This window comes from Corythoichthys intestinalis, chromosome 10 (genome assembly GCF_030265065.1).
Source record: "Corythoichthys intestinalis isolate RoL2023-P3 chromosome 10, ASM3026506v1, whole genome shotgun sequence".
NCBI classification, from domain to species: Eukaryota; Metazoa; Chordata; class Actinopteri; order Syngnathiformes; family Syngnathidae; genus Corythoichthys; species Corythoichthys intestinalis.
Window position 1 is genome coordinate 16,395,162 of NC_080404.1, and position 26,764 is coordinate 16,421,925.

The following is a 26,764-nucleotide window of genomic DNA, read 5'->3' on the forward strand; positions in this document are numbered from 1 at the left end:
TGTAAAAAATAGTTTAAATTAGAGGTTCTGCTTGTCATATATTACAAAACACAGAAATGACTATCCAGTGTGGACAAACTGTCTAGCAGACCTTTTGTCAGATAAGACATTGAGGTAATCATGTGCAGTTCATTCTTTGCGGCAGAAACAACAAATCTAAGCTTTTTAACTGATGTTGCACAGTCAAATGAACATGTAAAAAACAAAACTGTCATGTTGTAACTGAGAGACGGCATGTGTCTTGATGATCTTTGTTATTCTCGTGCTTAAACTCACTGGTTTAATATGGAAGCCCACGTATTCACTGACGGATTATTTTATCAATAAGTTGTTCCAAGAAATTAAAAGTACATTAACTATGAACTTTCTGTAGTAGTCTCTCACTTTTGGGGGGTGATGGAAAGCAGCTGTGTAACAGTAGACTCAAAGGCCCAGTTACAGGCTGACATGGTGGCTACACACATCTCACATCTGGATGCCATTTGAAGTGAAGACTGAAATAAAAAATGCTGTTCCAGGATACACTATGAAAGTTCCTTAATACAACAAATGACTAAAGGCGCATTTTGTTCCTTGTTTCAGTTTGGATCTGATTGTCTTGTTAAGGTCCAATGAATTCTCTTTCAGCACTTTACTCAAAGGGCTGGTTAGTTTCCTGGCATCGTTAAAAGACAAAAATACACTTCTATTGAGTTAGACACATAGGCTAAATTGTTGGCATTCTCCCAAGAAAAGCACATGAAAAAAAGAAAACCCTCCAACCTTCACTGAAATAATTTGAAATGGGTAAATTATATAATACTGCAAAAATACAAATGAAAAGATGTCATTTTTCATGAATAACATTCAAATAATAAAAAAACAACAACAGCAATTGGGCTTCCATTTCTACTTCTATTCTATTCTATTCTATTCTAGGCTCTACTTCTATTCCTCTTGCATAATCTTCACTATCAGTTGACAAGACAGCTCCCACAAAAATTGCGCCACGCCTTCCCAAATGCTCTTCCCAGGCAGAGCATTTGGCTTTCACTGTGATAAACTCAAACACACGCTGCAGTCAAACGCTGGATTTAGGTGGAAAAAGGATGAAGGCTTGAAGGGGAATATTGGAATGTGTTGCTTTCAACCTATCAAGCTGACTCCGCAAAATAGTGAACATAACATGTTTTCTCGTCAAACCGTGTGAAGGGAATGTGTTATTCAACCTATCAAGCTGACTCCGCAAAATAGTGAACATAACATGTTTTCTCGTCAAACCGTGTGAAGGGAATGTGTTATTCAACCTTATCAAGCTGCAAGGTACAGCCTGAAAGGGAGTAAGGATTCTCGAAGGCCGTGCGAAACTCGAACGGGAGGGGAAGTTACGAGGCGCGGTACTTGCTATAAAGAAGCGATGGCGACAAGTACAATTAGAGTCAGCTGTGGGATTACGCGCGGTCGCCCAGCCTTGGTATTTCTTCGCTCACTATTACTGAGGACGCCCGGCTCTCCGTCCTTCCAGCACACGGTAATGAGATTTATGTTATTGCATGTAATCTATGAGCTGAAATACAATTGTTGCTTGTTTGCTTGTACACTTTATACTGTGGGTTAAATAAAATGTGCCGCTTGTTTAACGCAGTGAAGTGTTATTGTTTGCTGTCCATGTAAGTCGCCGACGATCCGCGATCCTGAAGTTAATAATAAGTCATAGCAATTGATTATGAGTTGTGACTATTATATTATTTGATACTGTAATTGATTATAAGCAGTGTCTACTTAAAGAATACTTGTCTGATTGGATATAACAGACAAGTTAACCCATAGTAGCCTGGTGATTGGGTATCAGCCTCGCTACTATTCATTTTCATTGATACTGTGATTGATCATAAGCAGTATCAGAATTGTTTCAAAACAATTTTGGCGTCACGGACAGGATTTACGGAGAACTGCGACTTGGACATGGCTTGTTGTTTGAGTAAAAGTAAAACTTTGGATGAACCCGAAGGGGGTTTTGCTGACTGCGTCTCGGGGATGCCGGGGTGGGACAGTCATGAGTATAGAGAAATTGGGAATTCTGCTGACTGCGTCTCGGGAGTGCCGGGGTGGGACAGTCATGAGTATAGAGAAATTGGGAAATTGTTAACGCGGAATGGGGGACGCCCTGGTCCGTGGGTTAACATGACAACAGGGGCCAGCCCGACGTCAGTCAAAGATTTACTGACTCAGGTTGTGGTCCGAAAAAGAGCGCCTTTAGGGGGTGTACGAAAAATGATGTGGATTTGTGCAGAAGCATGGAAAGATCGTAACTCCTCGTTGGGAAAAAGAACTGTGGAATGGAATTGCGTCGTGTTTGCGCGGATGCGATGATCGTCCCGATACGTGGATTCGTTAGGGGATTGTACTACACATGACGTCAGATAAATAGGAATTTCTGTGGATCTGTGTTGACAGTTAGTTCGTCATTGACCTCAAATTGTATGTTTTTTATGTTTGGTCTGGTGTGAGCCACTGGTAGAATGTACGGTAATTCTGATTTGTATTTGAAATTGTGCTGTCCTGTATGATAAGCCATTGGGGATGGTTGTTATTGTGTGACTGAACGTGAGGCTGCGTCGCGTCATGATTCTTTTTTTTGCGAGGCTCATGTGTGATAGTTGAACGTTTATTGTGTGTGTATAATTGTAGTTATTGTCGCGTGACTGATTATGATTTTTTGCGTGGGATCGTGTGTGAATAGCTGACCGTTTACTGCGCAAAATGGGAAGAAGGGAACGTTTTTCAACATGAGGAGTGCGGCCCTTCGGTGGCCCCTATTTGCAACATGGGGTCCTCGACGGCATTCGCTGGGTTTTTGCCCAAATTGATTATAAGGGGAGGTTGTAATTGCAGCTGGGAATATTCCAGCCTTTTCCTTATATTATTTAGGATAAAATTGAGAAACAAATTGGGAAAACAGGTAAAACAAAAATGATTTTGAAATGGAATTTCATTAGAGATGAGAATAGATTGTTGAGCTCCATTGAAACTTATAGAATGTTAAGGGGAATTAATTTAATTATCAACAAGCTCATGGATTAAACTGTGTTTAGACATTTGATTAACTGATTAATCGAATATGACTGAGGGTGGGGACAGCTGCATGCCAGCATCTGCCTGATCAACAGATGATGGTATTCCAGTTCCCGCCCAGAAACTCAAAACAACAAGGATTATTGATAGTGTTGACAAATTATGTTAATGGGAACAGTGATAAAGTGATTATTCACCTTGATGCAGCTGTAACAGTTGAGGTGTGGTATTGGCAACTTAAGGGTTAATAATGTACACTTACTGTCATGAGTTGCTTTATTGATAACTTGAACACTGTCATGAGTTGCTTTATTGACAACTTGAATTTGACTGTCATGAGTTGCTTTATTGATAATTTGAATTTGAAATTTTTATTAAGGAATTTTGAAGATACGAAATATTGTCTAGGCTTACGGCTTTTGGATCGCATGCTGATGGAATTTGGCTGTCTTTGTTCGGCTGTGATGTCAGTGGCTAATAGACAATTCTAGATTTTGTCGTCACGTGGAATAGTGGCCAATTTTGTAATGAGTGACCATGGCAAAATTTATAATGTATGTAATTACAGTAAATTACAAAAGACAGAATTGAACAATCTGAAGAGAGAAGTGAATATTGGCGCTTCGCCAAGTGGAAATAATTATAACGATTTTGACTTTGCGATGTTAGAAAGAAGGTGCTTTTTGTGCCATCAAAGGGTACATTTAGCCAGGGAATGTGAGTGGAAGACATACAGGACAACTTATAAGATTGCAGAAACCGCCGAGTTACCTGTTCGAGCTACTCCGGGTTTACCTAGATCTGGATTGTCACTTAAAGGGGTAACTATACTTGCTGGGGGTTATTGATGCTGATTATCAAGGCGAATTGGGGGTTGTAATATACAATTTGACTTCAGAACCGTTTATTGTGAAATCTGACGGGAAAAATTGATACAAAAATGTGTCTGGTCCGAAGCGTTTGAAATCTCTTCTGCTTCTTCCAGCCTGACAATTGATAATGTGATGTGGAGGCGGTTTATTGGGACATCTACTGGGAGATCGCTACGGCTCTGCATGGTGGAGGATGCTCGGGGAGTCCGGTGTCCAAGGAAGGTCGTCCCTGCTCCTCTGGACCCCCCCCCCCCCCTGCACCCCAGGAGTCAACAATACAGGAAGGGTTCGCAGGGCTCCCATGGTGGCTGCAGGATGCCTCATCACGGTCACGTCTGAAACACCTGTCGGTCGGTCTGTGGCATCACGACAATAAAACGTGTCACTCACGCAATGGCACTGAGTGGATGACCGAGGTCACGTCTGACCTATGGATCTCGAACAGCACGGAAGTTCAAGGGATCGGATGAATTGCTCCTGTTCCTTTGGATCCCCCTTCTGGTCCCTTTGCCCCCTTGTTTGCCCCCTTTGTCCCCAGATTGAAGAAAACGCACACGGAGATTCACTGGATCGTCTTGTTTCCCCCTTTCCCCACATGTGCCGCACGGAAACAGCGTGCATGGTACGACACCCTTCTGGGTGGAACCGGAACCGTGTTAAGCATCTCTAACACGATTGATGGAGAAGTCACCAGAACTATGTTGTCTAACACCGGAAGTGACATTGCGCACGGTCTCTCGACCGTAGGGCTTTGGATGCCCACATCTATCGCGCCTCATGAAGAAGCGTCGTCTTTATTCTTAGCACAATTGTCATGGGATAAAGGGATGTGGGATGCAACACAAGAAGTATTAACACCTATAATTGATACATGTACACCTTTGACACAATCAGTGATAACTACGAAAATGCACTGGAAAGTTGTATTCCCTGTTTTTCCATCGTGTGCTCGGAGGAAGAGAGAGTGGTATGACACGTTGTTAGGGGGAACGGGAACGTTATTGGGGGTATCCAATACCATTGATAATGAGGTAACGCGATATAAATTAGCTGGAACCGGACAGGGAACTCATGATGCCCTACTAAAAGTAGGAATGTGGCTTCCTAATTCAATAGTGGGACAAAAAGAAAATGCTAAATTATGGCAGGACGTATTTAAATGGGAACTGAATATATGGAACGCCACTAGCAGTGTTTTAACCAACGTGACTAAACAGCTAAACTGGACCACATGTAGCATACAATACCTACATGCACAGGCGCAGAAGGAACGTTTTATACGAACAATGACTACGGGAAATTATCAGGAGTGGCGTACGAGTTGGAATATATCTTCGGAGTTATGGTTACAGTTACATTCGGAATATACGATTTGTAATACGACCGAATGTAGGGGATATTGGACACAATACACAGTAACCTCAAACGTTACCGTATGTAAATTCCAGGTATTACCCGTAATAACTGAACTAGGCTATTGGTTTTTGCATATAGAAGGTGAATGGTTTAATTCGGGAACGAACCAAACCTTTAATACCGATCTTTGCGAGAACACAGATAAAGGACTAGCTTGTAAATTGCATCACGAATTTGTTAATCCTTGCTTAACAAAAGTAGACTTCGCCTTATGCGATTGGTCAAGGGAACCGAGTAGGGACATTTTGTGGCAGGTGGGACCACATACCCTTTGTGTGGCCACTGCCCAAAATCACTCCATGTTGCCAACGGTTCCATTTGTAGGATGCCTATGTAATGTTCGTTTCTTTCAGTGGGGAAACGGGACGTATTGGTTGACAAATTACACAGTTGCTAGCCGGTTTACGGCTGTGTAATGGGAAGTGTTACATACACCATGGCAAATCTCTTTGGAGCGTTTCAAATGCGCATTGGAACAATCCACTGAGATAAAGAAATTGATTAACTCACATGCGTCCAATGTTTCCCAGCTGATGGTATCAACATTAATGGCTAAAGGAGAAATTTTGCATGCTGCTAAAATTATTCAGCAACAATCTGCTCATCATTGGTGGGACATATTTACAGGATTATCACAAACTGCTAGAGTAACGCTGCTTCCACCAATGATTTTAGTCTTAATCGCTTTTGCTTTAACTACGCTATGTAATATTGGAATTTGTTGCTATGTCAAACGTCTAGAGGACCAGGTTGCCCGGAAAATATTTCATCAGTTAGAATTATGAGGGTACTGGTAGAAACAATAGACTTAGACGGGGTAGATGCATGCGTAGTAACTATAACTACTGAAGAAGGGGGGCATATCCTGGACTACCAAGATATGAGGGGTGGATTCTTTTATCGCCGTATAGAGCGACACCCTGACCGTGTAAATATGCTTATAGCCGCGGTGTATGAAATAGTAACCGACATGCAGTAGGATTAATAAATTAGAGTTGATTTGGTTTAAAACACCAGGAGTGGAATGTAATGTTGTTTTTAACCTCATCAACTAACATCAAGCTGCAAGGTAACATAAATCGGAATGTGTTAAGTTTGCACAAGGCCTAATTAATTAATCAGGACTCGGCTTGATGTGGTTGAAAGCACCAGGAGTGGAATGAAGGGGAATATTGGAATGTGTTGCTTTCAACCTATCAAGCTGACTCCGCAAAATAGTGAACATAACATGTTTTCTCGTCAAACCGTGTGAAGGGAATGTGTTATTCAACCTATCAAGCTGACTCCGCAAAATAGTGAACATAACATGTTTTCTCGTCAAACCGTGTGAAGGGAATGTGTTATTCAACCTTATCAAGCTGCAAGGTACAGCCTGAAAGGGAGTAAGGATTCTCGAAGGCCGTGCGAAACGTCTAAGGGAGATCCAAACATTCTCAGAAGCCGTGTGAAACTCGAACGGGAGGGGAAGTTACGAGGCGCGGTACTTGCTATAAAGAAGCGATGGCGACAAGTACAATTAGAGTCAGCTGTGGGATTACGCGCGGTCGCCCAGCCTTGGTATTTCTTCGCTCACTATTACTGAGGACGCCCGGCTCTCCGTCCTTCCAGCACACGGTAATGAGATTTATGTTATTGCATGTAATCTATGAGCTGAAATACAATTGTTGCTTGTTTGCTTGTACACTTTATACTGTGGGTTAAATAAAATGTGCCGCTTGTTTAACGCAGTGAAGTGTTATTGTTTGCTGTCCATGTAAGTCGCCGACGATCCGCGATCCTGAAGTTAATAATAAGTCATAGCAATTGATTATGAGTTGTGACTATTATATTATTTGATACTGTAATTGATTATAAGCAGTGTCTACTTAAAGAATACTTGTCTGATTGGATATAACAGACAAGTTAACCCATAGTAGCCTGGTGATTGGGTATCAGCCTCGCTACTATTCATTTTCATTGATACTGTGATTGATCATAAGCAGTATCAGAATTGTTTCAAAACAAGGCTTTACTGCATACAAGCAAGCAGGAGTGTCTTGAGAGTGATTTGGTCGAGGATTCACGATACGGTAATTATTATATCAAATAGCACCATGCATGCACTTTGAAATGTTGTGGGGAAAAAAAAAAAATCAATGGATAAAATTTGTGGCTCTTTGGCTCGAAATATTTACCTAAAATGAATGATAACTGCCTGTTTTTTTGCTTTTAACCTAGACTGTTCTATGTTCATTTCTATAGAAATTGTGGGATGTAAACATTTATTGACATGAATTTTCATTTTAAAAAGCTCTTTGTTTTGTGATGGCCGCCATGTTGTATTCATTCACAGTACCGTAAGTTTAAATTCAAACGACAGGTAATTTTCGGCCAACTGCCCGGGTTTTGGCCAAAAAGTAGTAATTTAGACATTTCTGCATCCATACAAAAAAAATTCTTTCATTTCATGTAACATTTCAATCTAAAAATGACGAGTGCCGGATAGCCGGCGAAACGGGCCTCCATGCTTAGGTAATAGTAACATCGGAATTCAACCTAAATAAGTTGTGAATGAATATAGAAAAATGCAAATTTTGATTTTGTTGAGTAAAATTAAGATGATTCTGCATGCTTTCCTTAAGTATTAAGTTTCTGATGTGAAAATTGAGTGATTTATTAGGTGTTGAAAACATGCAGTAAATAAAAGAAAAAATACATTGGTCTTTTGGGCAAAAACTTATGGTAAATTTTGCTATTGATCCTGAAATTATAGGTGATTATCTCTGCATATGGTGATTTTTGTGCATATAGTGTAAAATTTGAGAATTTTATAGCCATTTTAAATTTTGTTATACTTGTATAAAAAAAAAAAATTGGGATTTTATTAGGGAATAACTTTTAATTTTTTTATGCCGTTGCTCATGGACAGTCATATATGCCCAAGGGAGGTGCCTATTTTGGTTTCAGGTCGCTAGTGGCTTTGGCTTTGAAAATATTAGAATTTTAAGTTTGTGTCCCGTCAACTCTGTCTCTCCCTATAAACCCTCCGACATTAATAACGTGACAGCAAATTTATGGATATCAACAGGCTAACAAGCATCAGGATGGCTTGATGCAACGTTAATGTTCCGTACATCCCACTTTTCTGAGCTAACAGCTGCGGCATGATGACATCGCGATTTTGCCGAAAATGTCATTGCATATACAGTGGGGCAAATAAGTATTTAGTCAATCACTAATTGTGCAAATTCTCCCACTTGAAAATATTAGAGAGGCCTGCAATTGTCAACATGGTTAAACCTCAACCATGAGAGACAGAATGTGGAAAAAACCCCCAGAAAATCACATTGTTTGATTTTTAAAGAATTTATTTGCAAATCATGGTGGAAAATAAGTATTTGGTCAATACCAAAAGTTCATCTCAATACTTTGTTATGTACCCTTTGTTGGCAATAACAGAGGGCAAACGTTTTCTGTAACTCTTCAAAAGCTTTTCACACACTGGTGCTGGTATTTTGGCCCATTCCTCCATGCAGATCTCCTCTAGAGCAGTGATGTTTTGGGGCTGTCGTTGGGCAACACGGACTTTCAACTCCCTCCACAGATTTTCTATGGGGTTGAGATCTGGAGACTGGCTACGGCACTCCAGGACCTTGAAATGCTTCTTACGAAGTCACTTCTTTGTTGCCCTGGCTGTGTATTTGGGATCATTGTCATGCTGAAAAACTCAGCCACGTCTCATCTTCAATGCCCTTGCTGATGCAAGGAGATTTTCACTCAAAATCTCTTGATACATGGCCCCATTCATTCTTTCCTTTACACAGATCAGTCGTCCTGGTCCCTTTGCAGAAAAAATAGCCCCAAAGCATGATGTTTCCAACCCCATGCTTCACAGTGGGTAGGGTGCAATTCAGTAGTTTTTTTTCCTCCAAACACGAGAACCTGTGCTTCTACCAAAATGTTCTATTTTGGTTTCATCTGACGATAAGACATTCTCCCAGTCCTCTTCTGGATCATCCAAATGTTCTCTAGAGAAACGCAGACGGGCCTGGACGTGTACTTTCTTCAGCAGGGGGACACGTCTGGCAGTACAGGATTTGAGTCCCTGGCAGCACATTGTGTTACTGATAGTAGCCTTTGTTACTGTGGTCCCAGCTCTCTGTAGGTCATTCACTAAGTCCCCCCGTGTGGTTCTGGGATTTTTGCTCCCCATTCTTGTTAACATTTTGACGCCACGGGGTGAGGAGGGAGTTGAAAGTCGGTGTTGCCCAACGACAGCCCCAAAACATCACTGCTCGAGAGGAGATCTGCATGGAGGAATGGGCCAAAATACCAGCAACAGTGTGTGAAAAGCTTTTGAAGAGTTACAGAAAACGTTTGGCCTCTATTATTGCCAACAAAGATTACATAACAAAGTATTGAGATGAACTCTTGGTATTGGCCAAATACTTATTTTCCACCATGATTTGCAAATAAATTCTTTAAAAATCAAACAATGTGATTTTCTGGGTTTTTTCCACATTCTGTCTGTCATGGTTTTGGTTTACCCATGTTGACAATTACAGGCCTCTCTAATATTTTCAAGTGGGAGAACTTGCACAATTAGTGGTTGACTAAATACTTATTTGCCCCACTGTATGTGAATTCAAAATTAAGCCTTTGCCGGTAAAATGTTGTCTATAAAAGTTATAAAGCAATAGAAGAACAAAAAAAAAAAAAAAAATGAATGACATGTAAAAAAAAATTATAATGGGTCAAAATAATCACCTTAGAGACGGCCATTTGCTTTGCTTAGCAAAAACCACCTGAGGACAGATTCTAGCTGGAATATTCAGTCAAAAAGGATGCGGCGTCTACTTCTCTTCTAGGTAAGACAGAAAAACGCACTCGCTCACACACGCACACACACAGCTGGGATGCCAGTATGTACGAGAATGGGCTAAGGTACTATCGAAGCATACAGTATATTTTGTAATTTTATTACTGACACTGCGTTTCAGGGTCATCAACATGTTTCCCCCCCTCCTGGCAAAAAAGTCAAACTACCCCTATGGATAAAACACCCAACAATGATTGAGAACAAAACGTCAGACAACTTTGGCTTTTTGTTCTTTTATGCAATGGTTACCAACAGTTTCACCTACACATATGTTCCTTGATACAAGGGAAAAGTCCATTAGTGAATGTTGTAGTCTTTATTCCAATGCACACAAGTGTGTCATAAGTAGTGGGGTGGTGGGAGGATGGAGATCTATAATTAGTTTCTAATTTCCACTTTATTAGATGCCGAGAGGGCCAGAGTCCTGTCAAAATGAATTTGTCACAGCTTATAAACGAGGGATTACAAAGCTATTGATTTATTTGAGGAAAGGAACAAGCACAGCTCATTGGATGACATGACCTTAGTTCAGTGTCCTCTTGTCAAGGAGATATAATTTAATATGCGAGCAAAACAAATGAAGGGAAGATGTTGGCAACATAATGTCTGCGTTACAGGAGGAGAAAGGTTGTTTGACCCAAGTCTGATGCCATTCAATAGTACAAGGTACATGCCTGCAATATACTGATGGCCTCTTTACAAAGATAATACTGTAATGCTGATTTGATTAACACCATTAGAAGCTGATTTACTCAAGGTTTGCACATGCAAGGACAGTCAAAAACTTGCTTGCTCACACGTACGGATGTGGAAGCTAGGCAACCAGAACTGAACTGCTGAATAAGCAAAATTGCAACAATTTTTCTTGTTTGATACAGGGACAGATGTTTAGACTAATTCAACATGTGCAATGTAATTTATCAGACTAATTTTCAAAACCATTTTTCCCCCTTCTCACCTATAAAGACTACATGCAAAGCGGTACCAACATTGTACAGGCACGTTTTGAGGGTTTGATGTTTGTGCAACTATTTTTGGGGATGCCGTTTTTTTTTCCTGCTCTCTTATGGAATTTCTTGTGGTGCACCTCAGAGTTCATAGACATTCCCCTAGCATACAGCTATAGCCACTTAAAACACGATGGGGTCCCTGTAAGGACATTCACATGAGACCCTACATCGAGTTGGTTTGATGTGAAAGTGTGTGAAGTGTTAAAGTAGCACTGCTCAAGTAGAGCAGTGCTGTGCTATTCAGATACCAACCCTCTACCCAGAAAGCATCCAAAAGATCCCTTGAGTAACAATAAAATAGCTTAAGTGTGTCTAATTAGCATGGTGAGTGGATGAAAGAAAGAGCCTCTTTACTTGTTGGTAGATCAAATAAAAACAAGGAAAACAAATATCTAATGACTTGCTTGCTTAATGGGATATGTGTGGGTGAATGGGAGATTAATACAACCGGAGAAGTGAATTTGCAGATAAAGTCTGGAATAGGATAAGGAATTACAGTAAATTAACAAGTACAGAAAGCTGGGCTTCATGATTTAAAAAAAAACCCAAGAGACTTATGAAAACGAGATGTGATTGTCAGCAGATTTACTTCTATTCAGATGCCATGAGAAAGAAATCCCAGGATGCACATACAATGGTACCTTCACTTATAAACATCTCCACAAACGGAATTTTCAGGTTGTGGCACGCCTCAAAAGGAAAATATTGCCTCATGTTACAAAAAAAATTCAGGATATGAGAGGCAAAACTACAGTATGGGCTGCTACTCGATGCCCCCAGAGTTTACTGAACCTAACATACTTATAGCCGCTCTGCCATTGGCTATTGCCTAGCATCTTCCTGGCATCCAATGGACTTATTGCAAAATCAAGCCCCTAAATCACAAAAGTCGGACACAAGCCTTAGGCTATGTTTACACCTAGCAGTTTTTTTTTTTAAAACCGAGGATCTTGCCCTAATACGTGTGGAAAAAATAATTACGTCCACACCAGCACGTTTGTAGAAAAAAAAAAAAAAAAAAAAAAGCTTCCACAGCCAACCCCATTCATTCATTTTTAAGTACATTTATAGCAATGGGTGAAAAATAATTTTCCATAATACCTCCATTTTAATTCAAACAATCACACACATACAACAGCACAACAAAAACAAGACTGCAATGCAAAGTAACACAAAAACATACATGAAGAAACAAAAATAAAGGAGGCACACAAGAACAAAAAACAAAACAAAAAACAAACAAACAAACAAAAAACAACACTCACTCTAAGACAAATCCCTGGGATATTTTAAGTGTATCTATGAAGGAATTATATTCCAAAAGAAATAGCCGAAAATATGGCGTGGACCTTCTAATTTACTTCAAATGTAAACATTGGTCTTGTGTGACGTAGGGACAAAGTCTGTCGCAGTGACGTTTCCAGAGTTAAATCTTCGGTTATCAGTGTCCAGAAGATGGCGCCACAAACGCAGAAGTCGCTTCTCTTTAGACGGCGTTTTTAAGAACCCTTCTTTAAATGTGAGTCTGGATGATACGCCAGACCGTAGAAAAAGTTATTTTTTTCCAAATACCCTGCTACGTGTAGACATGGCCTTAGACTTGCATAGGAATGTATTTTGTGGTCGTGAGTTAAGGCACACTTTTTTCCAACATTAAAACTGCAAAAAGTCGATGGTTTAATGCAGCGCGTGGGGTACCTGTAATTCTGACACCAGGTACCCTGAAAGATTGGAGGAGGAATTTTTTGTGCCTTTTTCAAAGCCTGCCTCCTATCACGAAAGAAATTTCAGGATACGGAAGGCAAAAAATACAGCATGGGCTGCTACTCGCAAATCCCAGAGTTTCCTGTACGTAACATACTTATGGCTGCTTTGCCATTGGCTATTGCCTAGCATCTTCCTGGCATCCAGTTGGCTAAGAACAGAGGTGAAAGTGACTACAATTTCTTGCAAGAACTCCCCAATGTGAAGGTCGCTACGGAGCCAGAAATTGTATTTATTTTATTTTTTTGTTTCTTTTTTTTTTTTTTTTTTTTTGGGGGGGGGGGTCAGACCTCTTAAACTACTGAAATGAAAAGAAAACTGTTTTAGCACAGTTATTTCTATAACACATACAAAAACTGATTTTCATTCAAAATTGTATTTTTTCAATGATTTGCAAAATAAAAGTAAAAAAAAAAAAAAAACAGCAATAACCCCAACTTCCATCCCCTAATTTTTATTTTCCCCTCATTTCCTCACATACTAAATGCCAAATCTCAATGTTAACTACTTAAGAACATAGGATATATATTCAAATTGAAATTAATGTAAACATTTACTTTTTTAAAAAAATAATAAAGATATAGGTAACATATTCAGAAAAATAAGTACAAATGACTTATATTATGCAGATTTAAATGGAAGATATTTTGAAGATCGCGCAAACATTGACTTTTTAAATCATAAGGACATGAATAAGTAGCCTAACATAAATGAACAAACATAAGTCCAAAGTGCACATTGACAGCTCAGATGTTCTGAACCTCCCCATCAGAGTAAATAAAACTAAATGTGATAAATAAGGCTCCTCAACTCTTTCGCTGCTCTTAAAGATTTGATCCATTTTATCTTACATTGCCCTTATTTTGTCGCATCAATTCAACAAGCTTTTTTTTTTTTTTCTGTTCCAGAAAACATGCACATTTGAACTGATCAGAGCTAACCATCACTGCTGATCACAGGTCAGTATGTCAGCCAATTGAACGGATAAATGAGTCCAGGCATTTTGCTTTGCTGCGTGCAGTCGCACATTGACGTGACTCATCATCGTCAGACTCAGATAACTGCAGCAGCTGGGGAAACCTCCACGCCGTCCGTGGAATAAAATCAATAATAAATTTAGGTGGAAACGGATTATGCAACACAAGCACTTTATTATGCTTGTTGTTAACACTTGTACAATATATGTAAATCTGATGGTGGTAGATTGTTTTCTCTTCTTGGAGCTGAAATGCATGTGTGGCAGCTTAGCATTTTTTTTTTTTTTTTTAATATAGCGTTTTGACAGTTGCTGTCATATTTTCGGAATAAAAGCACTGTGTACCGGAACAGCATTCCGGCCCTGAATCTTATACCGGAACTGCGTTCTGGCCCTGAATCTTATTCCGGAACTGCGTTCCTGACTGTTCTGGCCCACTTTCACGCCTGGCTAAGAGGGACCTCTACTGTATGTGTATGTGTGTCCTATTCATTTGCCCCCTGGGCCATGAGGTGTTTCGACAGCTTTATGTGAGTGTATTAACTTTTATTCTTTATTCTTTTTTACATTATGCACACCTCTCATTATATGATTTTTGTGCAATAATCTAATTGCAACATGAGTTTGTTACAAGTTTTGATTTGCTAGGAACAGAATGGGGCATTCACACGGAAAATGCGTCTCTTTTTACGGACTTTTCAGTTCACGAAACTACTAATTTAATTATGGACAGTTTGCCTAATTTCAATTTATATTATTTAAATGAGACATTTATTTTCTATAAGTTCAGTTGAAGCTGCTCTCTTATTTTTCACATACTGTTTATTTTATTTAAAAAACCTTGAAGTTGTTACATTTATCATTATTAAAGCATTCAGTGGGGCATCACAAAATAATTAGCAATAACATGTTAACTGCACAACCACATATATCGGTATTGTATTTTTGGAGTCGGACAATATCAAAATATCAGTTATCGGTTATACGGTCATTGTTGGACGACTCAAATTGAAATATATTTTGACAAAATGGCAGTCTAAAATTTAAAAATTTTTACTTTTAAATAAAGACTGCTTCAAAGTTTTAATATGGCACTATTCTGACTGATGAGTTCAATATCAGCGATTTCCTCTGGGGAAAACAAAAAAACTGTTCCAAAATCTAAACAAATCGGAGGTCCCGGTGTCCCAGAAAAACTGAGTTCAACAAAACCAAGCATCTTGAACCATTTGTAGTTTAGAGGTGACTCAAAAGATAGATGGTACTTAATTAACTCGACAACCATGGCTGTAATTAATAATGCTAATGCAACATCACCCTATATGTGAACTTATAAAAAAGACAAACAAGGATAAGTAGAAGAAAACACAGCGGTATGGCTATGATAAACGAGCTGGCTGACCAAGTGACTAATACCGGGAGATTAGCATAGCATCTCCCGCTTGCTGTTAATACTCTAAACAAGTACACCAACTATTTTCAAAGTAATGTACCCAGTATAGGATCTAATTAATGTCCCTGATAAATACATGCCATTAAAGATGTGTCAAGGGACTAATTACATCACTAGAAGATAAGTCTCAGAGCATGCTGTGATCGGAAGTGGGGGGCTTATGAGGAGAAGCACCAATCTATCAAGAAGTCGAAGACCCAATAAGCTCATGCTTAAGAATTTCCTCCCAGGTCCGTCAATGCCCAAAAATGCTGTCCCCTTAAACAAAATGCGAGGTGTCGAGAGAAGAATTGAAGAGGCCTTTAGAGTGGGAAAGGGGTATGCATTGGGACCAGAGTCTAGTAAGGCTGTCTTAAGCACACTTCTAACCAGGTCCAGGTGGACACCCCATCACTGACAGGTACAACAAAGTGGGTCAAGTCAGCCTCGACGAGGGAGAACGCTCAAGTAGTTCCACATATATCAATGAATATCCTGTTTTGTTTTTGATCACATACCCCGACAGAGAGGAAGTATGCCGACAGTACATTGACCCTGTGACCTCCATTTTTACACACTCCTATATCACTATTCTGCATGCCTGTATTTTGACCTTTTCAAATCTCACTTTAAAGGTTGCGTGTTACAGCGTCTGTGGGCTGCGCAGGCTGTGGCTTGGGTGAGTGCAACTCTCCTTGTGACCTACAAAGCTATTGTTTGAAAGGAAGTCTATTTATCACAGCTCTCCACACCACTCTGAGCAAGCTACTATGTGAGGAGAAGAACCCTTCCTCTAACTGAAGTGCTGCTCAACTCTGCACTTTGAAAAGCTTTTTAGGCGCAATTGGTTCGCGGGATCTCTGAAAAGGAAGCCCAGCGCTCGGCTGCTATGAGAGGTGAAAATGGTGTTCAGGCGCTATTGAAAGTTTAATCAGTCTGCGATACATCTGTGCAGGGCTGAAACAGACTGAGCTACTGACTGGCTGCTGAACTCCGCTCGGCACCGATTACAATATGTCTGGTTTTTGTATCATCCCGGTCAGCAGAAGAGCTGTAGTCGAAAACCTATTTCAGTGTGTAACAATTATTCAACGAGAACATTGAATTAGTTTAATATTGGAAGGTCATAGTGAAGAAATAAAGCTTTTATATTAATGAGGAAAATTCTATTTTAGCGGTCAAGGAAAATTTTTTATTGGCAGGTCCAATGATACCAATGTAAACATAATTTTTTGTTTCAGTTAATCTAACTGTAAAATAAATAAAAACCATAGACTTCACCATGAGTTGATTAGAAAGCTCCTACAGACATTGCGCCACACCTTCCCGTAGGGGGCCGGGCCAGGCAGCGCGTCGTGCTGCTTTCACTGCTATAAACTCAAACACACGCTGCGTTCACACGCAAGATTTAGGTGGACAAGGTCGAAAGTTTTACTGCACGCAAGCAGGCAGGAGTGTCTCAAGAGTGATTTGGTGGAGGATTCAAGGTCATTACTACCGTATTGGCCCGAATATAAGACAGCCCTGATTATAAGATGACCCCCTCTTTTTCTAGACTCAAGTTTGAAAAAAAGACTTTTTGAACACCAAATTAATTTTTATACAGAAAATAATTACAGTACATCCGAAAAAAATGATTATAACAATATATTTGAGAGAAAAAGTATGTTATTCTGCCTCATTCAAATCTTAATATCTGAACATTTAAATATGTAAACTAAGGTGCAATCACATTCGTAAATGAATGGCTTCTGTTTTTTGAAATGTAAATAAATATATATTGTGATGAAATAACAAAATTGGAATAACTGCATTAACCATCAAAGTGAATTTTAACTTTAACTGTAGTCTTGAAACAAATCTGAATAAGGAAAAACATTGCAATAAAATAATATATAAATAAATGCAAACTGGTTAAACTTGAGAGTAGCTGAGATATGTCCTCACATAACATGATCAGATACTTTTCGGCCAACTGCCCGTTTTTTGGCAAAAAATAAGGAATTTAGACATTTCTGCGTCCATACAAAAAAAAAAAAAAAATCGAATCAATCTAAAAACAACGCGGGCCAGATAGCCTGCAAGACGTGATGAGGCAATAGTAAGTAACATGGGAATTTAACCTAAAAAGGTTGTGATTGTATATAGTAAAATGCAAATTCAACTTTTGTTGAGTAAAATTAACAAGATTCGGAATTCTTTCCTCAAGTATTAAGTTTCAAATGTGAAAATTGAGTGATTTATTAGCTGTTGAAAACTTGCACGAAACAGAAAAAAACAAGTTGCTGTTTTGGGCAAAAACTTATGACATGTTAAATATTGCTCCTGATCCTGGAAATACAGGTGATTATCTCAGCATTTGGTGATTTTTTTGCATCTCGCATAAAAAAAAAGAGATTTTATAGCCATTTAAAGTTTTGTTATATATAAAAATTATCGAGATTTTATTAGGGAACGACTTTCGCTGCTAATGGAGACTCATATATGCCTATGCGAGGTGCCTGTTTTGGTTTTAGGTCTCTAGCGGCTTTGGTTTTGAAAATATTTAATTTTTAAGTTTTTAAAAATAGGCCCAATAGGGATCGGCCTCGAGCCCCGTGTCCTGTTAACTGATAGTTAAGTCCATGATAAAAACAATTGGTAGATATAAGAAAATCCCTGCAAAAAAGCAAGCACCAAAACAATAATAACATTACACAATAATCTGCGTTAATACACATTTGTTCATTTACATGAAAACAAAAGTAAATATGCAGAAATTTAAGGTACTCAAACCACAGAAACTGTGCGTGGTTGAGCAAACAAAACTCAAGCGTGAAGCTCTGGAACCAACAGTCACTTCAGTAAAGACTGTAAAAATAGGTAACAATGGATTGTTATCTGTGGAGAGGTTATCACTTGTGTCCTGTGCACTCCTCTTTCCAAGTGTCAGACCTCTGCTCAATTTCCTGATGCAGCTTTGCGCAAACATGGTCAAGTGTCTTAGCCCCACTTACTATTATCTAGGACGCCTATGTCTTCATTTTGTACTTAATGAAGTGTCAAGAACCAAGATTATTTTGTTATTTTCTGCATTTCTCCACACGGCAAGTGTAAAGTAAAATTACCTCTGCCAATAGGTGACACCTACTGAAGGCGAATATTATTATTATTCCATTCTGTCTGTCTGTCTGTCTGTCTGTCTGTGTTCATTATAACTCAGAAACAAATAAAGGGATCATACAGTATATTATATATGTTTATAATGTTAAAAGAAATGAGTGATTACATTTTAGGGAATTGAGGTCAAAGGTCACAGAGGTCAAACTGTAACTTGATAATGAATTATCCCATTTAACCAAAGTTTGCAGGATAGGTGATATGATGAGAAGAGAACGCGATTACATTTTATGGGCATGTAGGAAGAAAGTGCCCACTCTACCGAATATGGCAGTACTTTGATTTTGGCCGTGGTTTATACCGCAGGTCTTAATGAACAAATCCGATTTTTTTCGTGTTTTTCCGACTCGAGTGAGGCATTAACTTGACGGTCTGAACGGGACAAGTCGCATAGAAGTGTACCATTTCAAATCCGAGCTAGGTAACTTTCGCATGTATTAAATCTGATTTGAGCCATATTTTTCCAAATGTGGCGGTAGTCTGAACTCTCAAGTCTCCTGAATCAGAATTCATGCAGCAATTACGTTAGCAAAGAGTGAGAGAGGCAGGGAGGACGGCAATGATGGAGCTGTGCATTACTGTTACGGATTATTTATGCTTCTACTTAGTGGTAACGGCAGACCTACGCCGTCAACGAAGACCCGATTTACGGCACTACGCCGTGGTCTGATGTGCACCGCCACAAAATCCTGACTACGCGTCATGTAAACACGTGGTGACGTTACGCAAATGGACTGTAATTGGTCCGCTCAGACTGTAGTTTCAGTTCAGCGCGAAATCCCCGCCATTTACAAACATTCTTGGGCTACATTCAAAAATGGACCAAGCCACGAGAGGATCATCGAAGAGGTCCGCAAGTATGAACTTTAATGTTTCGTCAAGGCATTATAAAGCTTGCCCAATGGCAAGCAATTCCTGGAAGGAGATTGCTGAAAATATGGGGCTGGAGGTCAGCGAATGCATTAAAAAAATGGAAGAACCTCCAAGACAAGTATGTGCATGTCCAGAATGAATGACCACACAAAGCGGTGACCAGCTGGCCAAAAACTGCCAGCTTTTTTATCACTTTATGTCGTATTTTTGTTTGGTGCACTTTACCACTTATTTTGTACATATGTTTGCTGTGAGTGTGTGACCTATTTATATTTACACTTCAAGTATATGAAGACTAAAGCACAGGTTTGGTGTCAAAAGAGTTGTTTTGATGTTTAATTTTCAACATCAGACAGTTTACATACTTGATACATCACTGATTGAGAGTGCCTCTGTGCTTTTATGATAACGTGTTTACCATCAAGGCTTCCAACACAGTTTGGAAGGTTCCGTAGCCACCAGAAATCTGCTATGGCTTCCCGTTTGCTGGTTGTAGGACACGGCAAAAAATCTGGCAAGAAGGCTGTTCGACAACGCTTTGCAGACCTCGGACAAAACACTGGACACAGGGTTTGACGCCAGTTTGAAGCTTTCTTGCTTCCACCCAAAGTTAGAATTCGTAATGTGAGTGCCAGTCTCCGTGCGGCATCAACAGTCGGACAGACCACCTCTGCAGCAGTCTCCTACGCCTCAACATTTGTATGATTAACATTTTTTGTTCAATGTTGATGAGCTGGAGGTCCACATTCAAGCGTACCATCCCTGTTACCATTGTTGTCTAACCGGAAGAAAACTAAAGTAATTCGACAAGAGTCTCCCCAAACCGTACAAACACAACTTTACACCCCTCTAGTAGCTTGAAAGTGAATTACAGAGCAACGCGTTCCCTTGACGCAGAACTTTGAATGCTCATTGACGACAAAGGGTCTACGCCGTCACTACGCCGTCACGTTAACGCAGAAGCATAAATTAGCCTTTAGTGCCTGCATGTGTATGTGTGTGTGTCATGATCGCACAGTGTGTGCATGCGTTCTATCAATACAACTTTCAAAATAAGAGTAAATGGGGATTATTTATGTCTATTATTTGTGTCCTCTTTTTGGAAATCAAAATATGATCTACGTTATTCAATAACGCAGAGCCGGCACGTGCAGTCATTTGTTTTGATACTTCTGCACATGCAGGTTAGTTTACTCAGCGCGTGTTGGATGTGACTTAGTGCACATGTGTAATACTTAAATGGGCTCAATGGAAAAGGTAGTCCGAACGGGCACACTGAAAAAAACATGACCAAAAAATTGGAATTGTGCATGAAGACCTGCAGTCTGAACTTAGCCTATGTGCTCCTCTAGTTTATCCAATTTATTTTCTAACAAGCATAGCAAAAAACATGACAAATAAATGTAGGTAAATGTAATCGATCTTGATATAGTTCTGTCCGTTATCGTTGTTGATGAAAAGAAAACATTTGCAACAACACTTCCCTACTTAAGGTAATGGCTCGATTCCACGCTAATGCCCCAATACGCAGCTATGGATGGAACCTGCTTTAAAAACTGACCAAAACAAAACAAAAATAAAAACATTATGTGAGCCACTCACTGTGTTCACCCCTGATGTGACATGCTAATGTTTGCAACATAAACTCCTCAAATTTTTGACATCCTTCCTCTTCTTTTTTTACTTCTCCTGATTGTCTTTCCGAAGTCATGTTAATTATATGTTATACTACAGTTTCTAGAAAATACAAGAGCCTTCCCTAAATAGCGGAAAAAAGGAACAATAGAAAGGAAGGACACAGTTGGCTGTGGCTTTGTTGCTGTGCTCTTTGTCTTCACAACCTCAATGTGAAGAAAGAAATGTTGACAGTATCTACACGGCAACATGCTGTCCTGTGTACATCTTTAATTCATGTGTTGTGTCTGTGCAAGACTCGTCTTGTTTTGGTGTAAAGCTGCCTGTCTGCCAGAGGTCATGCTATTTTTTTTTTTGGACTTGTATGCGACTTAGGTGGAGTAAATTTTAGTCTAGTGGCAGGAATTTTAATGGTCGGTCTTTACTTCCTGACTAGCGCTAAAGTAAGTCAGCAGGGTCAACAGACAGCTTTGCATTTCAGGAAGAGAGAAGGTCACTCTTTCATCAGTAAGACGTATTGAAGAGACAGCCAACAGATGATCGTAGAACCACAGGGCTATGCAGACCTGAAAGTTATCTCCTGCTTTCCCTGATAAGAAGCTAAGCTTGACAGCCTTTTCATTTTTGCTTCCTTACTTATTTCATTTCATTGAACTTTAATAAGTTTTCATGGATTCCATAACAACATAGCTTTTTCTTCCCACTGTATTTTTCTAATTAAGATTCTCGACAGCACACGCAACCAGGAGGGCAAGCAGCCATCAGATATTACTGATCTTGCAGCCTGTCTGTTTTCCTGTGTCTATTTGGTTATTACCTTGAAATATAAAAAAAAATTCTGTGAAACACACAAAGATGACAATGTAGTGAAAAGGAAAGAGAGTTCAAAGTCGCTCCATGAAAACCCCGTGGGGGGTTTCTGTCTAATTTGAAGAATAAACCTGGCTGTCATTCACTTAAACTGCATTTGTTGAAATTCTGAAAATAAGCAATGTCAAGAATCTTATTTTACTTCTACCTATAATTGGCCCAATGCAGTGACTGAGAATAAGTACATTCTGTACATTACAATCTGTAAATATTGCTGATTTCAAAATGTTGATTTAATTTGGCATACTAAATAAAAAGGCTGTGATGCACAGTTGTCCACATTTATGATGTATATTCTTTTCCCGTGCAGATTCAGCATCAGATAACTGCCCTTGATAGCCCCCCCAAACTGCCCGTTTTAAGAATACGTCGTAAGATTACATTTAATTAGCCCATTTACAGTGGTACTTTTACAAACAAAGTTAAATTTGTTCCAGGACCTTCTTTGTAAGTCAAAATGGTCGTATGTCGAGCGGAATTTTCCCATAAGAATACATTACAATTCGCTGAATCGTTCCACAGCCCAAAAACCTACGCTAAATCCTTCATAAATACTTCTGGTACAATTATAAATAGCAATTACACATACAGTAGCAAAACAAATAAATTACAAATAAATAATGCTACGATCGGGTTCTAATGTGGCTGTTGTGTTTTGCATGCTGTTCGTGAATGCACCTTGTGACTGACGACAGAGTGAGAGAGGTGCGGAAGAGTTTTCACTTTCTCTTTCTTTGTTGACGTCGGCCAGGCCCGACAGTAGCCGTGTTGTGTTACACAAGTTCTGAAATAAATGATGAAAAACCTGACAAAGCTAGCTACTTCTTTGCAGATGCTACATGTTACAATCATATTAATTGTTACCTAAACCATAGTCTTGCCTGAACTTACAAAAACTGGTGAACTGAGGTTGGAGGAGGACCGTTGAGATCGTAGAGATCATTTTCCGGCCGTATTGTCGAGCCAGTTCACTGACAGGCACATCATGCTCATATTTTTCGTTTCCAATCTGACTTTTAACGCTAACCGTGAACTTTTTCCTATTTTCACCACCTGCAGCAACCTTTTAGGGACTTATGTTGATTTTTCTCACATGAAAATCCGACGTGCGTCTGTCTTGGGGGGAAAAAAATGAAACTGCAACATTGTCATAAATCGTCGCATTTCGAGCATGTCGTCAGATGTAGAAACAAATGGCGAATCAAATTTTACGTCGTATGTCGAGGTAGCACTGTATAGAAATCATTTTAAATAGAGTTTATGAATTAATTGACGGATCCATTCAGGAAAAACTCAATTGTTGAAATAGTAATAAAAAAATAAAAATTAGTAATAAAAAAAATATAAAGACTAATAATAAAATGTCATATGTCAAGACAAATGAGAGTCAAATTTTACGTCGGATGTCGAAAAGATCGTAAGTCGAGGTACTACTGTATATAAAATGTTGAAATCAATCATTTATAGGGTGACTATTTTCTGTAATTAAAAAATAATGATAAAAGAAAGAAAAACAAAAAATACATACACATACATGGACATCGCATTTTGGTTCATGTAGGCAGAAGGTATCTACCAAATGTTAATATTTTGGGCTACAAGACACACATGACGAATTCTTTTTAACAAATATATGTGGACATCCGGCTTTATAATTATATATACATATATATATATATATATATATATATATATATATATATATATATATATATATATATATATATATATATATATATATATACATATATACATATATATATATAGTATATATTAAGGGTGTAACAGTACATGTAATAGTATTGAACCGTTTCGGTACGTCGTGCTCGATTCGGAATGGACGCGTACCGAACGAGTTTCTGACGTAATATAACCCTTACTTTTCGAGGCTGTGAGTCAATCGGGTTACAGTTTCTTTGTGCAGATATTTAGGTCTCAGTCTTCTCTACTATAATGAGGACCAACACGGTAGGACAGTATAACCCAGAAACGTCAACGGTGCGACAACGTGGCCGCCGCGAGAACGCAGTGAAATGCAGGCGTTAGAGTCAATGTACCAATGCACACCAGTCGCAGTGCGGCCGCGTGTTAGATGCGTCCCAGAAGCAGCTCAATGCGACACACGCGAAAAGAACGGCAGAGTTTATTATTTGACGCGAGACGCGGCCCTCCTGCGTCAATACTACTACCGGTAGCTAGGATCAGGCCGGAAGTCACTCGTGTAAAAATACGGTAGATCCGGTCGATTTTCAAACTAATACGCAATCGTAACCCACTTTTTGAGTGCATCAGATCTCTTGAGTGGTAGATCGGGGCACAGTTGACTTGTCTTTGTTGACTTACTGCTGTCTTCTCTGCTATAATAATAACCAACACGGCCCCGTGTTCAATACAAAACCCTCCTACCACAACAAAACAAGTAGGAACTAATATTCACATAGGAACTAAAGTTATACATCATAAAATATACAATATAAATGAATACTACATCACATTTGTAAAATATAAACACACAATTAAATAAATAATAGCCCATTTAAATACAATAAATTGAAATGAGCTAAAACACCTGTAATTAAATAATAAGAATAATACACAGATCCTGCTTACACAATTAAATTTATTAAATTCTGTGTGGTGCTCTAACTTGAGAAAATCCACCAATAAAGCTTTTGAAAACCATTCATAAGAAAAAAAAAAGTTTAATTGAAGCATTTCATTTGTAAAATACATGTTAAAATCTTTGTCATTGGGATGGTTTTTCTCTTTAGCACAGGACTTCTTTCTTCGTCTTTCTTTCAGAAAGAAAGCTGACCAATGTCTGAAAGGCAAATTGTTGTTGGATTATCTTTAAATACCCGCTACTTTTTGAGCAGAATACTAGCTTTGTACAAGCTAATGTTCCTATTGTTGAAAGCACAAAAGTGTGTAATAAACAACTAACACATTTATATTTTGCATTTTGTTTTCTTACTGTACCGAAAATGTTGCCTGGTAAACCAGACTCACCGCTGTTCCAGCTATTGAGTCTGGCCACCATTCACGCGGATACAATTTCCAGGGCGGAGCAAGCCACAGCAAACAGACAGCGGAGTGGACCAATCAGCGACGGGCAGACGTGACGTTAGTAACGTTAGTAAAATGATGAGGGACTTGCGCGCGGATGTAAACATACGAAGAGAGCGTAGTTTATTCAACATGGCTAGCGCGAGACAGACTGTTGTCAATGACTCGTGTCGATGTGTTTCTGGTAGTTTAAAACTGATTTTACCGTGGATTGGAACATATTATCGGCTCTCCCGTTCACCATCTGTGTTGTGGAGACGACTTTCGACGCGCAAGAGTGACGTTGCTCGTTAAGAACACGTCACGCAAATAAACAAATCTGATTTGTCGATTGATTTTGTACCTGCTCGAGAGGCCGTTAATGGGCTGGTTCCCAGACTATACTCTCAGTGTTTGAAAAACACTGGGAGAATAGTCTGGCAGAGCCAGGCAACCAAAAATGAACCGAACTGTGACCTCAAAACCGAGGTACGTACCGAACCGAGATTTTTGTGTACCGTTACACCCCTAATATATATATATATATTGTTTATTTATTAATCATTAAGTTTATTTAATGTATTCGTGAATGTATATAATGTGAATACATATACTGTACACACACACATATATATATATATATATTAAATAATAAAATGTGAATACAAACAAAATAAATGCAATTAAACTGAATTAAAGCAGAAATACACTCTGGGTATGACCCCCGACAACAGTAACAAGTTGATGTAAAAAAAAAATAATAATAATAATCATAATATTTAACTCATTGCCTGCCACTGACAACGACAGATGTCAAGGGACGACTGGTTGTGAGTATTCAAGTTTAAATGCCAATGTTGGCGAATGATCGGTGTCTGGCCTCCATGTCAAAATATTGGACGTATAGTGCCATCAGTGCCAGCCAATGATTTAAATGAGTACCCTTTAAAGCAGAGTTGTCCGATGTTATTGGGTAAAAACATTTTAAAATGATGTCGGATAAAATCGACATCGGTTTTTCATTATCGTTTATGGGCCAACATGAATGTGACAGTGTCATGTCCATCCATTGCCTCCCTGTCTTTCTGGTCTTTTGTCGCCCTTTTCTGGTGCTTAGTGGTAATTAGTTTTGATCATTTCCAGCACTTTCTGCTGACATATTCATTTGTCGACGTGAGTTCATTGCGAATAAAGAGCACTAAATGGACGAAATAATGTATGGGACGGACGTCCAGCATCGTCATTTGGTAGTTTAGCTCGCTGTATAGCCAGGACTGAGCCGTAGCGTCCTGGTGAGGACAGTACACTTATTAAGCATGTTGCTCTCTATTGTATTTTTATATTAAATTGCCTTTCAAGATGACATATCTGTTCTATGTGTTGGATTTTATCAAGGAAATTTCCCCCCAAAATGTGACTTATACTCCGGTGCGACTTATAGGTATATGTTTTTTTTCTCTTCGTTGCGCATTTTATGGCTGGTGCTACTTATACTCAGGTGCGACTTGTAGTCCGAAAAATACGGCAGGCCATTTTTTCCCGTAACTTCAGTTGTTCTCTTATTTTTGCAGAACGTTAATTTGGAAAACCTTGGGATTCTTACATTTATTATTATTAGAGCATCCAGTGGGGCATCACAATACCACTTGACATGATATATTAAGTCCACGACCGCATGTATCGGGATATCGGTTATACACTAGGTGAAAAAGTCATTATCGGAAAACTCGACTATAAAGGGTTACGTGCAATATTGTTCCATTATTACAAGCCTATGAGACCATATGTGAGAGTTTTGTA

At 39.1% G+C, this 26,764-nt stretch overlaps 2 protein-coding genes across 6 annotated transcripts in view; one reads left to right on the top strand and one right to left on the bottom strand.

The window, feature by feature from the left end:
* The window catches only part of macrod2 (mono-ADP ribosylhydrolase 2), a 724,457-nt gene that overhangs the window by 124,684 nt on the left and 573,009 nt on the right, over window positions 1–26,764 (bottom strand). The window lies entirely within an intron of this gene.
* On the top strand, window positions 1,424–7,320 carry LOC130923231 (uncharacterized). The gene is made up of 2 exons (XM_057848774.1): window positions 1,424–1,510; window positions 4,040–7,320. Exon 2 carries the CDS (start codon window positions 4,625–4,627, stop codon window positions 5,756–5,758), a length of 1,134 nt encoding a protein of 377 aa, XP_057704757.1. The 5' UTR covers window positions 1,424–1,510; window positions 4,040–4,624; the 3' UTR covers window positions 5,759–7,320.